The sequence below is a fragment of the Eucyclogobius newberryi genome, unplaced genomic scaffold (genome assembly GCF_026437365.1).
Source record: "Eucyclogobius newberryi isolate DKJ021-1_F unplaced genomic scaffold, fEucNew1.0.hap1 SCAF_12, whole genome shotgun sequence".
Lineage (NCBI taxonomy): Eukaryota > Metazoa > Chordata > Actinopteri > Gobiiformes > Gobiidae > Eucyclogobius > Eucyclogobius newberryi.
In genome coordinates this window covers 3,217,704-3,232,991 of record NW_027315746.1, presented here as the reverse complement: position 1 = coordinate 3,232,991, position 15,288 = coordinate 3,217,704, and the positions used below count along the sequence as shown (strand labels likewise).

At 48.0% G+C, this 15,288-nt stretch overlaps 1 protein-coding gene across 1 annotated transcript in view; it reads left to right on the top strand.

Annotated features, from left to right (window-relative positions):
* atp1a2a (ATPase Na+/K+ transporting subunit alpha 2a) overlaps window positions 1-15,288 on the top strand; it is a 440,146-nt gene that overhangs the window by 417,679 nt on the left and 7,179 nt on the right. The window contains exons 7-8 of the mRNA XM_072440595.1: window positions 6,566-6,744; window positions 14,203-14,328. Coding sequence (XP_072296696.1) covers window positions 6,566-6,744; window positions 14,203-14,328 — 305 coding nt within the window. The remainder of the gene's footprint in view (window positions 1-6,565; window positions 6,745-14,202; window positions 14,329-15,288) is intronic.

Here is a 15,288-nt window from a genome sequence, read left to right as displayed (position 1 = left end):
TGTTTAAAATGATAAAAATGTGATCCAGAAAAGCTTTTTTTTCTTCTTTTTTTTAATAATTTCACTTCCTGTTTGGAATTGATGACATCACACAAGGAAATTACCCAGCAAACACTGGGCCAAAACTCATCTAATGTCACCACTTATTTTATTTGACAAATATAAATATATGAGAGCAACTTTATTTTGTTGAATTCATGTTTAAAGCATAAACTTTGACTGGAATGAGTGTCCCTGCTGTGATGTCACTTCCTGTACGAGTGTCCCTGCTGTGATGTCACTTCCTGTACGAGTTTCCCTGCTGTGATGTCACTTCCTGTCATTTTCTTCAGATTTTTCAACGTTTTCTCCCCAAATACCTGCTCGATCGGTGTAAAACTATAATTTATATGTGCAACAGGTATAAACGCAGAAAATCGTAAAAACCCGTCATGCGTCACTTTAATTCTCCAGGAGGTTAAAGGGCACGTATGCTAGTGTAGATACTGAAAACCACACATTACGTTCTAGGTGAGGCGATCTTTCATCAGGATTTGTGGTGTTTGCACTCCATCTACTGGCAGCAGAGGGAATCACTGTGGGGAAATAAACAAAAGCTAGCTTGCCCTGACATGCTGATGTAAGCGCACAGTTGCGGTGGAGGTGAAGTGAGGCAGAAATGCTCAGAGCGAGATTCATAGACCTCTGATGTCACAAATCTGGGAGTGTTTCTCCGAGGCTCAAAGGAAGACAACATCGTAAACAGGAAGTGTGAATGAAACTAAACACTGAACTCCCGCTGTGTGTTTGCCTCGCGTGTCCTTCGAGCTCCTGCGCTGCCTCTGCTGGTGGAGCTGAGAGCGGCGTGACGATCTCATGATGATCTCCGTAGAACCTTCTCCAGACGCCGCAGGCTCCTCGGGGGTTCTGAAGCTTACACGGAGCTCTGTGTGCATCGCCGCTTCTGTGTGTACATCGTTCTCGGAGTATTTGGAGCGCCGAGAGAGCGTCGAGGGTGTTCCTGTTAGCGACGCGACGTAAAAAAAGACTCGCTGTAGACTTTTTATTGTTGTTACATTATTCAAATACTCTCAGAACCGCTTCCAGCTATGAGAAAACACTGAACAAACACTGAACAAATGCTGAACAAACACCGAACAAATGCTGAACAAACGCTGAGCAAACGCTGAACGCTCGATTATGTGCCTCTTCAAAACGAGGACTAAGAACTAGAACCAGAACTACACGAGGACTGAGCTAGAACTAAACCAGGACTAGAACAGGACCAAGTAGATCTACGTGAGGCCAAACCAGGACCGAGCTAAGACAAGTCTGGTCCTGGTTCTGGTTCTGGTTCTGGTTCTGGTTCAGGTTCTGGTCCTGGTCCTGGTCCTGGTCCTGGTCCTGGTCCTGGTTCTGGTCCTGGTCCTGGTCCTGGTCCTGGTCCTGGTCCTGGTTCTGGTTCTGGTTCTAGTTCTAGTTCTAGTTGATTCATCGGCAAACTCCAAATTGCCACAACGCAGACGAAAAGACAGAGCGCGTGTGTCCAAAGTCGGGCTTGAAACAATCAATAAGTTGGTTGTCGGTTCCATTCCCGGGACAGCGCGTGGACAAAAGTGTTTTCCTGTTGGGTTTTGAGGTCCGACACCGCTGCGGCCAATAAAAGACGTCGTCGATGTCCGCGACGTTCCTCGAGAGATGTCTCAGTTCTTTTCGGATCAGAGTCAGAAGTTACGAAGCGTCTTTCGGGTTCACGCTTTTTACTTACGGACTCCGGACGGTCGCACGGTGATAGTCGGCGCTGCGTGTTTGGACCAGTGAGTTGTCGACGATGGTTTGAGCTTCTGTACGAAACGCTTCGGATTACGACCGACAAAGTTCTTTCCAATACAGCGCTCTTCACTATGTCCTTCATTATCTGATTGACGGACGCAATCGTGGAGGTAAATCTGAACTAAAAACTGGCATAAAGGTCATTCTGGTCTTCTCAGTGTAAATAAACAAAAGTGAAATAATGAACGGCTTCTGAAAGTGCTGCCGTTATCCAAAGACGTGATCGTCGGTTGAAAGGAGTTTGAAGTTACATTTTGAGCTTATCAAACGTCTTTATAAGTCTTTGTGGTGGTTAAATGTGTTTTCTGGGCGTTTGAAGTGCCCATCGTCGCCCCCTGCTGTCTCAGGGCGGAACATCACAATAACATTTGCCGACCCAAAGACAACTCTCCTGAGAAACCCTGACTCTTTTTTCATATTAGACCATGTTATTGTTTTTATGTTTGATTATACGTTTATTTTGATTAAGAAAGAAATAAAAAAGTGATTAGACATGTATTTCCATAAGGACGCTGTAGGGGGAGCTCTAACGCCACAGGTACTTAGTTCTGCTCTAAGTTAAGATAAGATAAGATATTCCTTTATTGTCCCACATGGCTAAAGTACAGATACAGGAGCAAATATTTACTGAAGCAAAAAGTGTGACAGGAACCAATGTATGGTTTAAAATGTACTTTAGGGGTAAAAATATTTCGGACAGATCTTGACTATTAAAGCGTGAAAAGTAACGATTTGGATTTTGCGGTCGTCATCCCCATATAAAGCACTCATTTGCGCTAAGTACCTCACGAATACGTTCCCCATCTCTTGCATGTTCCGTGCATATGAACATGTCATTTAAAAATTGAACATTATTACTGTATAGAGGGCCAAAAACACAAAGTGGGCGGACCCCACTCAAAATTAACGAAAGTACCCGTCAGTGACCAGGGACCCACACCATGAGGTAGGAAAGCGCAAGTGCTTTCCGAAAATGTATAGTTTATGATATTTGAAAAATGGGAAACATTGTTTTCGCATCGGAATATTATTCTTTCTTTCTTCTTTCTTCTTTCTTCTTTCTTCTTTCTTCTTTCTTCTTTCTTCTTTCTTCTTTCTTCTTTCTTCTTTCTTCTTTCTTCTTTCTTCTTTCTTCTTTCTTCTTCTCGGGACCAACCCCCCTATTTTTCACCCAGTGAACATTGACGAAAAGTCACAAAAATGTTCACACCTCTAAAAATCGTAACTCTCTACATTCTGGCTATTTCCCTTTTCTAAAATAAAAAAATTGGCGCGTCAGCGCCCCCAAATGTACCAAAAATGCATTGAGAGATAGGAAATGACCCCAAAAAAATCTGATCGTAGAATTATGAAATTTGGCGCAGAGGTAGATGGTGACAAGAGAAGTAAAAAATATTGTTACGGCAACGCCGTTCGCCCAACCAAATGTCGGCCATATTGCTTCAAAAATGGCTAATTATGACTTGGGAGTTTTTCCAAACGTCGTACTTTTACAAACTCCTCCCAGGGCGTTGGCTCTAAAAAGCTGAAATTTGGTGAAAATGCTACTGAGGAGTAGGACATGAAAAGTTATTCAAATTACATTGATCCCTGTCACGGTCTCTGTGCAGCGAAGCCGCAAACTGTAGCTAGAATTTCAGAAATCTCCCAAATTTAACATTTCTGCCGTTTGCGCAGATAAAGTCCGAATTGCGTCAAATTAGAATCAGTTGTTAAACTCTTTGCCCTAAACGTACTTGAAGTGAAATAAATTAATTTGGCACCACAGCGCCCCCTACAGATTTTATATGGAGGTTAAATGTTTAGTTTTGCGAAAAATTTATGAAATTTGACACACAACTCAATTCTGGCCCCATCAAAAAAGTCAATGAGACCCATGTCATAATTGTTACGGCGTTGCTGTAGCGATGACCAAAACCTCCCATGTTATTCCAATGGGGAAATCGCCAGAACATGTTTACACTTTATACTTTCACAAACTCCTCCCCCTCAGGGCGTTCGCCCTATTAACTTGAAATTTGTTGAGACTCATCTTCAGGACCATCAAAAGTTATTCACATTTTTATTCAAAGAGTCACGGTGTCTGTGCGGCAAAGCCGCACATTTTGCCAAGAATTCAAAATAAAAATTGCTTTATGATGGTAAAACAAAGGGGAGAAGATGTGACAGAGTCACAGATTCAGCAGTAGGTGTACTAAAAGAACAATTTGGGCGCGTTAGCGCCCCCTCCTCTTGCGGCGTGGCGGCGTGGCGAGGGCCGATCATTGCCGCTTGCGGCTATATTTATTATTATTTTTGTCTTATGTTATTTCATTTTAATTTTGTCTCTCTATTCTTATGAATTATTAAGAATGAGAGGTTTTGTCTTTAAGAGTTTTGTTTATAAGAGTTTTTCTATTAAGAGTGTTTTTTAAAGCTTTCTATAAGTTATCTGTTCTTTACTTCTGTAACTACTTGTGTTGCAACACCAAAATTTCCCCATGTGTGGACAATAAACTGACAATAAACTTATCTGAAATCTTAAATTAAGAGTCAAAACTCAGCCCTGCGTACGATAATAACGACGTGGTTAAAAGCTCATAAAAGTCAATATCTGCTTTAAGTTTGACTGGAAATATCACAGTTTGGGATCAGTGAAGGCAAAAACCTGAACAAAACAGATTCAAAGATTCAAATGAAATGACAAACTTTTCGGTTCGTGAAAGGTTTTTTTGCTTTTGTGCTTCATTTTACAGTCCATTTACTTCATTTTGGATGGAAATCAAAGCGTTTTAGACGAGACATATTATGCAAAATGGACTTTTCGGAGCCTTTAACCGTCTTCTAATTGTTTCTTTCTCATTTATGCGCTCACACGTGTGTTCGGTGTTGCAGATTTGGATTTCCAGAATACAAAATGACATCCGTGTGTTTCATTATTACAGTTAGCATCCGATGAAACGCGCACAAACAAACCTCTGCGGTGGAAGCGACGCATTCATTTTAATGTAGAAGAGCTGCTCAGTCACAAGAGCAAACGCCGACTTTAGGAAGTTTTGTCGTAACAAACACAGAAGACGTGAAGAAGAATAAAGTGGCCCAAAATATGCATAGATATCCAGGAATGCTAACGCTAGCTAGCTGCGGGCTACATGCTGCCGCGATGCTAGCGCCGCCTGCTGTATTTTAGCATCTACAGACCATCTGTTCACTTTACAGGGATAACTTCAATGTCAAGATCGTCCATTAAACGCTTGGAATTTTACTATATTTATTCCATTTTGTCCACCACGTCTGATAAAAGAGCTCTTGAGCCGCTGTACATGAAAATAAAGCTTTAACTTTCTTATTTCCCGTCAAATCAATCATTCTGGGAAGCATCAGGCTCCGTTTGTTCTTCAAAACACACAAATAAAAAATACCCTCAAATAAAATGAACAGGACATTTATATGGATTTTGCCTGGACATTTTTACTTTATTACACGTCCCAAAACCTCATTGTAAGTTAATTTACCTTCAGCTTTTAAAAGAGAATTGTCAAAACAAACAAAGGCTCATTTTAGTGTCAATCAGCTTCACTCATTTATATATTTAACAAAGAAAATCTAGGCGTGATTTAGATCCTGATTTCCTCTGTGTTTTTACTTACTGATTACTTACTTCACTTACTTACTGAGTAAAACAGACTAAAACTCCAGAGTCTCAGCTTCACAAAGGCTCCAGAGGTTCAGGAACAGCTTCAGTTTTAATATGGGGGTCACTTTTTTAGTACTCTAAGCGTAAGTAAGACTCAGTTGTGACTCGAACTTAGTTATGCTTAAAATAGACATAGAAAACATCTTTGAACGAGGAAAAATCCCGTTTCCTTGTAATACAACAGACAAAAGCATAATACGACTTCTTTAACCTGACTCTGTGATACTTTAACCACAACAAAGACATTACTTCTGGTACAAGAACCCTGTGTACTTCTGTGTACTCCCGTGTACTCCTGTGTACTCCTGTGTACTCCCGTGTACTCCCGTTTACTCCTGTGTACTCCCGTTTACTCATGTGTACTCCCGTGTACTCCCGTTTACTCCTGTGTACTCCCGTTTACTAATGTGTACTCCCGTTTACTCCTGTGTACTCCCGTTTACTCCTGTGTACTCCCGTTTACTAATGTGTACTCCCGTTTACTCCTGTGTACTCCCGTTTACTCCTGTGTACTCCCGTTTACTCATTTGTATTCCCGTTTACTCCCGTTTACTCCTGTGTACTCGCGTTTACTCATGTGTACTCCCGTTTACTCCTGTGTACTCCCATTTACTCATGTGTACTCCCGTTTACTCTTGTGTACTCCCGTGTACTCCCGTTTACGCCTGTGTACTCCCGTTTACTCATGTGTACTCCCGTTTACTCCTGTGTACTCCCGTTTACTCATGTGTACTCCCGTTTACTCCTGTGTACTCCTGTGTACTCCCGTTTACTCATGTGTACTCCCGTTTACTCCTGTGTACTCCCGTTTACTCCTGTGTACTCCCGTTTACTCTTGTGTACTCCCGTGTACTCCCGTTTACTCCCGTTTACTCCTGTGTACTCCCGTTTACTCATGTGTACTCCCGTTTACTCCCGTGTACTCCTGTGTACTCCTGTGTACTCTGTACTCCCGTGTACTCCCGTGTACTCTGTACTCCTGTGTACTCTGTACTCCCGTGTACTCCCGTGTACTCTGTACTCCTGTGTACTCCTCACAGGCTCTAAAGTACATATCCCCCTCTGCTTCCCCCTCAGGCCCTCCACCTTCTCGTGGGAGAAGAAGGACGGCGGCGAGCTGGGCCCTCAGGTGACCATCGACCGCGCCTTCCTTTACTTCGAGATGCTCAACAAGTCGCACAACGGCGCGTACCTGTGCCTGGCGGGGAACGGCATCGGGAGCCAGGGCCAGGGCGAGTACACGCTGCACGTCCAAGGTCAGTCCCCGCCCCCGACGCGCCCCGCGCACCTTTGATTTGACTTTTCCATCTTCTTCTTTTTTTGTTACTTCTCTTATGATTTTCTTCTGTTTTTTTCTCACTCCACTCGCGCCGCCGCCGCTCACCTTTTTGTTCCACTCGCTTTGCCACATTTGCGCTTTCTCCCCCCACGTTTTGGCCTCGGTCTTGCTCCCGCTTGGCGACTGCTCCCCGGCGTGTTTTGCTGCCGCCTTTGCCGCTTTGCCCGCTGTTTTTCCCGTAAAAAGATTCAGATTTTACCTCGACCGCTTTCTCCCCGACCACCGCGCTTTATTCCCCGACCACCGCGGTTTACTCCCCGACCACCGCAGTTTACTCCCCGACCACCGCAGTTTACTCCCCGACCACCGCGGTTTACTCCCCGACCACCGCGGTGTCCTCCCCGACCCCGTCCGCTCCGGAAGCCTCTGGACCCACTTCCACCACCACCGCCTCCCTTTCCAACGCCCTGTTCCCCGACCTCGCCCCCGCAGGCAGCATGACCCCGCCCTCCGCCGCCGACCACACCCACCACGACCACACCCACTCTGACCACACCCACCACGACCACACCCACTCCCATCACGACCACACCCACTCCTACCACACCCACTCCGACCACACCCACCACGACCACACCCAGCACGCCGACCGCGACCACACGCGCCTCGCCCCCACTCCCACAAGCATGACCCCACCCTCCGCCGCCGACCACACCCACCGCGATCACACCCACTCCCACCGCGACCACACCCACCCGCACCTCGACCACGCCCCCACCGCCACAGTCGAGCCGAGCGGAGTAATTTCTACAGGTAAAAAGAGAAGTCATTGTTGCTGTTTGTTTGTGACGGGCTTATGCTCTGGAGGATATGGAAGTGCTGCACATTTTAGGCACGTTCAGTGTGAGGTGGGCGATGTTGACAAAAATGACCATCTCGTTTCCAGTCGAGTTGTTAAAAAGATCGAAAAACGAGTTCTAATCGATACTGAAACTAGCAGCGAAATTAGATACTCGTTTGATCAAGTATCGACGCTAAAAAAGGCCCTTGAACATGATATTTTCTGAACAGTTTTCAAATGTTCTTGAGCTTCGCCAGAACAAAAGAAAGTAATATTGTATTAAAACCTAAAGTATTTGTAGTTATCGTTGTGGTACTGATATCGAGAACTAAGTTTGACATTTCAGTTTCGTAACATTTAAGTATTAGTTGACGTTTAATCATCAGATAAATGTGTCTACTGCAAAAAATATCACCTCATTTTTTTTTTTTTTGAGCGTTTACGACATATTTTTTTATTTTTTTGTAGCATTTTTTAAAAACTATAACAAATATACTCGATATTCAAATGTAGCATATCTCCAAAACAACATTCACGATATTATCTTAACTTTGGCTAAATTCCCCACTTCTACATAAAATCTAATAAACATAATAATAAAGTACTAAAAATATTGAAAGTGTCGCACATCTTGTACATCAAATCAGATATTAGTACAAACATTCTCACATAGTGTTTTTATCTAACTACAACACTCGAGTAAACGCTGCACTGCACTGCGCGCAGAGTTTAGCTAACGGCGGTTGTTTTCTGACATTCGTGAGCTCTGTAAACATTTCTTCAGTGCCGTTTGGTACAGTTTATTTTTATCCGTTAAAGCCATTGCAGCGTGAAACGAATAAGACCGCGACCGCTCAACGAATCGCGGCTAAAGTTAGACTGGACAGAGATTCAGCGCTTGGCAATCAAACTTTAGCGTCATTTCATCAAACAAGCGCCACACGTCCGACGTCAATGAGTGAACGCTCGACAACGGCGCTGGGAGTTAAAGATATCGACTGTTATTAGTTGTTGGCAATGGGAAAATAACACATTAAAAACCCTTTTGCGGTTTTAAAAGTTACCGTTTTTTATTGCGCCGCTCTGCTAAAATGGATGGGATTGAAGTTTACATGAGTCAACATCGCACTGCACCGTCACAAAGTATCAAATCCATTGACGTATACTTGTTTTTCTAATATATTTGGACCCACGTGTGCTTCCATACTCGGCCTCAGCATAAAGAGCGCTCGCTGAATGTCGTCACGAGGCTCCGCCCACGCGCTGCCGTTTCACGAATGTGTTAATGCTTCCTCTCTTTTCCTCCTCGTCCCGGTTCTGCATCGCCTCACGCCGTCTTTCTCTCGCTCCGCCCCTTCACCACATCATCATCCCTTCATCTGTCCGTCTCCCGTTGTCGCCCGAAGACGTGGACGCCCCAGGTATAAAAGCCCGCAGCCCCCCCTCGTGGTGTGTCCCTCCTCGTCTCGCCTTGTGTGTGTCCGTTTGAAACTCTGTGTGGTTTTTGTCTCTGTGGACGTCGCTGGTCCTTCTGCCCCGCCCCCCTTCCGCACGCAGACACGCCCATCTTCTGTTGTTCAAAGCTTCGGGGACTCGCTTTGCGCCACGAGGAGAGGAAAGGTTCTCTTCCCCCGCGCCGTCCCGATCGCGTTGGATGTCGCATGTGTAGAAATGCGAGACGGAGCATTTACCCCGGGATCGTTCATGAATCTGTTGATGACCCGGCGCGGTTAACGGCGCACTGCTGTCCGTGTTACATTTGCTACATAAAAATGTTATCTTAGAATAGCAAATTTTTTAGGTTTATACTGTCACTTCCTGTTTGTAATTGATGACATCACGCTAGGAAATTACCCAGCAAACACTGGGCCAAAACTCATCTAATGTCAGCATTCTTTTTAATTTGAAAAACTAAAATATTTGAAAGCGACTTTATTTTGTTGAATTAATGTTTAGAGTCAAAAAAGTAGCTTCTTTGTGTAAATTCTGCATAAACTTTGACTGAAATGAAACGATGTCCCTGCTGTGATGTCACTTCCTGTCTGAGTGTCCCTGCTGTGATGTCACATCCTGTCTGAGTGGCCCTGCTGTGATGTCACTTCCTGTATGAGTGTCCCTGCTGTGATGTCACTTTCTGTATGAGTGTCCCTGGTGTGATGTCACTTCCTGTATGAGTGTCCCTGCTGTGATGTCACTTCCTGTATGAGTGTCCCTGCTGTGATGTCACTTCCTGTCTGAGTGTCCCTGGTGTGATGTCACTTCCTGTATGAGTGTCCCTGCTGTGATGTCACTTCCTGTCTGAGTGTCCCTGGTGTGATGTCACTTCCTGTATGAGTGTCCCTGGTGTGATGTCACTTCCTGTATGAGTGTCCCTGGTGTGATGTCACTTCCTGTATGAGTGTCCCTGCTGTGATGTCACTTCCTGTATGAGTGTCCCTGGTGTGATGTCACTTCCTGTATGAGTGTCCCTGGTGTGATGTCACTTCCTGTATGAGTGTCCCTGCTGTGATGTCACTTCCTGTATGAGTGTACCTGGTGTGATGTCACTTCCTATATGAGTGTCCCTGGTGTGATGTGGCTTCCTGTCATTTTCTACAGATTTTTCTGCGTTGGTTTCTCCACAAATACCTGCTCGATCGGTGTAAAACTATCATTTATATGTACCACAGGTATAAACACACCAAATAATGTCAACACTAGAACATTGTAAACACCTGTCACACGTCACTTTAAGCGTTTTCAGCGTTCCCACGTCTCAAAAATGCTGAGGAACCATCTTTTCGCCGCTGCAAGCCGAAAAAACACGGGCTCGAGCCGTTGTTTCTCTCAAAAACAGCGCTCGTTTGAGGTCTCTCTCGGCCCGCACGCCGACCCGACCCTTTAATTGGTACAAGCGTCGACTGCCCGCGTGTTGTGTGCGATTGTGTGCGACTGACAGCTGGATTTATGAGCCTGTTCCCGGGTTCGGCCTCGTCAGCACGGCCCCTTGACCTCTGGCGCCGGGCCGCTGTGTTTCGGTCTCGCACGCCGCCGCCTCCCGCCCCCTCGCCGCCTCTCGCCGCCCGCGTCATTAGTCCGACCCGCCAACTCTTCGCGCCGACTCAATCTCGACCCACTTTTCCAGCTCAAATTGGACGTCAAGCGAATGATTTGCTCCCAGTTTTTCCGTACTCCATCTTGTGCGTGTCAGTTGTCAGTTGTCAGTTGGAGGAGATTTTATTCATATGAAAAGTTTCGGTTTTCGCCCGGTTTAATTTGGGTTCATTTAAAGTGACGTACAACAGGTTTTTATCATTTTCCAATATGGAGTTTGTTTGGGGTATTTATAAATGTTTTACAAATAAATTATAGTTTTACACCAATCGAGTCAGAAAATGGTAGGAAGTGACATCACACCAGGGACACTCATACAGGAAGTGACATCACACAAGGGACACTCATTCCAGACAAAGTTTATGGAGAATTTACACAAATAAACAACTTTTTTGACCCCTAAAGAAGAATTCAACAAAATAAAGGTTCATTTATAGATTTTTTTTGTTTTGGCACAGTGGTTGCTGGGTAATTTCCTAGTGTGATGTCATCAATTACAAACAGGAAGAATAAGTATAAACCTGAAACATTTTGTATTCTGGGATGAAATTTTAGTCATTTTCAGCAAAATTCTTCGTGCGGTCGGGCCCGATCTTCTTCGTGCGGTCGAACACGGGCTTCTTCGTGCGGTCGAACACGGTCTTCTTCGTGCGGTCAAACCCGGGCTTCTTCGTGCGGTCGAACCCGGGCTTCTTCGTGCGGTCGAACCCGGGCTTCTTCCTGCGGTCGAACCCGGGCTTCTTCGTGCGGTCGAACCCGGGCTTCTTCGTGCGGTCGAACACGGTCTTCTTCGTGCGGTCAGACCCGGTCTTCTTCGTGCGGTCAAACCCGGGCTTCTTCGTGCGGTCGAACCCGGGCTTCTTCCTGCGGTCGAACCCGGGCTTCTTCGTGCGGTCGAACCCGGTCTTCTTCGTGCGGTTGGACTCGCGCTTCTTCGTGCGGTCGAACCAGGTCTTCTTCGTGCGGTCGAAACCCGGTCTTCTTCGTCCGGTCGGACCCGATCTTCTTTGTGCGGTCGAACCCGGGCTTCTTCGTGCGGTCGAAACCCTGTCTTCTTCGTGCGGTCGGACCCGCTCTTCTTCGTGTGGTCGAACCCGGTCTTCTTCGTGCGGTCGAACCCGGTCTTCTTTGTGCGGTCGGACTCGCGCTTCTTCGTGCGGTCGAACCAGGTCTTCTTCGTGTGGTCGAAACCCGGTCTTCTTCGTGCGGTCGAACCCGGTCTTCTTCGTCCGGTCGGACCCGATCTTCTTTGTGCGGTCGAACCCGGGCTTCTTCGTGCGGTCGAAACCCTGTCTTCTTCGTGCGGTCGGACCCGCTCTTCTTCGTGTGGTCGAACCCGGTCTTCTTCGTGCGGTCGAACCCGGTCTTCTTTGTGCGGTCGGACTCGCGCTTCTTCGTGCGGTCGAACCAGGTCTTCTTCGTGTGGTCGAAACCCGGTCTTCTTCGTGCGGTCGAACCCGGTCTTCTTCGTCCGGTCGGACCCGATCTTCTTTGTGCGGTCGAACCCGGGCTTCTTCGTGCGGTCGAAACCCTGTCTTCTTCGTGCGGTCGGACCCGCTCTTCTTCGTGTGGTCGAACCCGGTCTTCTTCGTGCGGTCGAACCCGGTCTTCTTTGTGCGGTCGGACTCGCGCTTCTTCGTGCGGTCGAACCAGGTCTTCTTCGTGTGGTCGAAACCCGGTCTTCTTCGTGCGGTCGAACCCGGTCTTCTTCGTGCGGTCGAACCCGGTCTTCTTCGTCCGGTCGGACCCGATCTTCTTTGTGCGGTCGAACCCGGGCTTCTTCGTGCGGTCGAAACCCTGTCTTCTTCGTGCGGTCGGACCCGCTCTTCTTCGTGTGGTCGAACCCGGTCTTCTTTGTGCGGTCGGACTCGGGCTTCTTCGTGCGGTCGAACCAGGTCTTCTTCGTGTGGTCGAAACCCGGTCTTCTTCGTGCGGTCGAACCCGGTCTTCTTCGTCCGGTCGGACCCGATCTTCTTTGTGCGGTCGAACCCGGGCTTCTTCGTGCGGTCGAAACCCTGTCTTCTTCGTGCGGTCGGACCCGCTCTTCTTCGTGTGGTCGAACCCGGTCTTCTTCGTGCGGTCGAACCCGGTCTTCTTTGTGCGGTCGGACTCGCGCTTCTTCGTGCGGTCGAACCAGGTCTTCTTCGTGTGGTCGAAACCCGGTCTTCTTCGTGCGGTCGAACCCGGTCTTCTTCGTGCGGTCGAACCCGGTCTTCTTCGTCCGGTCGGACCCGATCTTCTTTGTGCGGTCGAACCCGGGCTTCTTCGTGCGGTCGAAACCCTGTCTTCTTCGTGCGGTCGGACCCGCTCTTCTTCGTGTGGTCGAACCCGGGGCTTCTTCGTGCGGTCGGACTCTCGCTTCTTCGTGCGGTCGAACCCGGGGCTTCTTCGTGCGGTCGGACTCTCGCTTCTTCCTGCTGGACTGGACACACCTCCACAACCAGATGCATGATGGGAGCCAAGCTGAACATCCTCCCGTCGTTCTCTCTCCACAGTTTCTGCCGCTTTCATCATCCGTCTGCTTCTTCCGCCGATCGTTCTGTCGCTCTCGCCCTCTTTCGATTTGAAGTCACTTCTTCTAAAGTTGCACATTGCGTCTGGAGCGAGTGGAAAAGTGAGCTCACTCGTTCACTCGTTCACTCGTTCACTCGTTGACTCGTTCACTCGCTCGACTCAGATCACTCCATCATTTTGTAAAGGAAATGCCACAATTTGCACACGTTTCTCAACATCTCTCCATTTTAACTTCATCACTTTCAACATTCCCAATATCAGTCTCCCCTCTTCCTCTTCCTCTGTGTTCTCTTTGTCTTCCTTTTCTACTCGCTCTCCGTTTATCTGTCTTTTTTTCTGCCAATCTCTCCTCTCCTTTCCCTCACTATTTTCTCTCTCCCCCTCGCTCTGTCTTTCTCTCACTCCCTCTTTCTTCTGCTCTTTCTTTCTCCTTTGTCCTTGTCTCTTTATCCTTGCCTTTCTCTCTCTTTTCACCCTCTTGTTCCCTCCTTTCTCTTTGTCTTCCTTCTCTGCTCTCTTTCTGTATCCTGTACTCTCCCCTCTAATTTTTCCTCTCCTTTCTCCTACTCGCTCTCTCTCCCACTGTCTCACGCTTTCTCTCTCACTCTCTCTCTCCCTCCATACTTTCTCTCTTTTATCCCTTTTTCTCTCCCTCCCATATTTCACTGTTGGCTCTCTCTGTCTCGGCTTTCTCTCTCCTTTCTTCATCCCTGTCTCTCACTCTCTTTCTTTCTTTGTCTCTCTCCCATATCTGCTCGCTCTATCTCTTTCTTTCCTTTTCTCTCCCTCTCTACCCCTCTCCTCTCTCTCTCTCTCTCTCTCTCTTTACCTCTCCATCTCTTTCTGACCAATCTGTTTTACACTTCTCTCTCTCCCTCTCTCGCTGTCGTTTTTAATGTCACTGTCACTCACTTGCTTCCTTATCGCGCCCCCCCCTCCCTCTCTCTCTCTCTCTCCCTCCCTTTCGCCCCGGATGCCCCGCCTCAGATCCCACAGTCATGACGGGCGACTCGGGGGTGGACCACGCCGTGATCGGAGGCGTGGTGGCGGTGATCGTCTTCATCCTGCTGTGCCTGCTCATCGTGCTGGGGAGATACCTCATCAGACACAAAGGTGACACGCCCACAAACGCACACTCCCACACACGCACACGCCCACAAACGCACACGCCCACAAACGCACACGCCCACAAACGCACACTCCCACAAACGCACACGCCCACAAACGCACACTCCCACACACGCACACGCCCACACACGCACACGCCCACAAACGCACACTCCCACACACGCACACGCCCACAAACGCACAAACAAACACAAGGGGAGAGTGGGGTCAAATGTAATCCAACTAACTAACTAGTCAACTGAAGATCGATTGGGCGACTAAAACGTAAGATCTCCAAAACGCCAAAGTGTTTCTACGTCTTTGACCCACACTGTCCCTCGCAGGACGGAGCTGGCACGTCTTTGACCCACACTGTCCCTCGCAGGACGGAGGTGGCACGTCTTTGAGCCACACTGTCCCTCGCAGGACGGAGGTGGCACGTCTTTGAGCCACACTGTCCCTCGCAGGACGGTGGTGGCACGTCTTTGAGCCACACTGTCCCTCGCAGGACGGAGGTGGCACGTCTTTGACCCACACTGTCCCTCGCAGGACGGAGGTGGCACGTCTTTGACCCACACTGTCCCTCGCAGGACGGAGGTGGCACGTCTTTGAGCCACACTGTCCCTCACAGGACGGAGGTGGCACGTCTTTGACCCACACTGTCCCTCGCAGGACGGAGGCGGCACGTCTTTGACCCACACTGTCCCTCGCAGGACGGAGGCGGCACGTCTTTGACCCACACTGTCCCTCGCAGGACGGAGGTGGCACGTCTTTGACCCACACTGTCCCTCGCAGGACGGAGGTGGCACGTCTTTGAGCCACACTGTCCCTCGCAGGACGGAGGTGGCACGTCTTTGACCCACACTGTCCCTCGCAGGACGGAGTTGGCACGTCTTTGAGCCACACTGTCCCTCACAGGACGGAGGTGGCACGTCTTTGACCCACACTGTCCCTCGCAGGACGGAG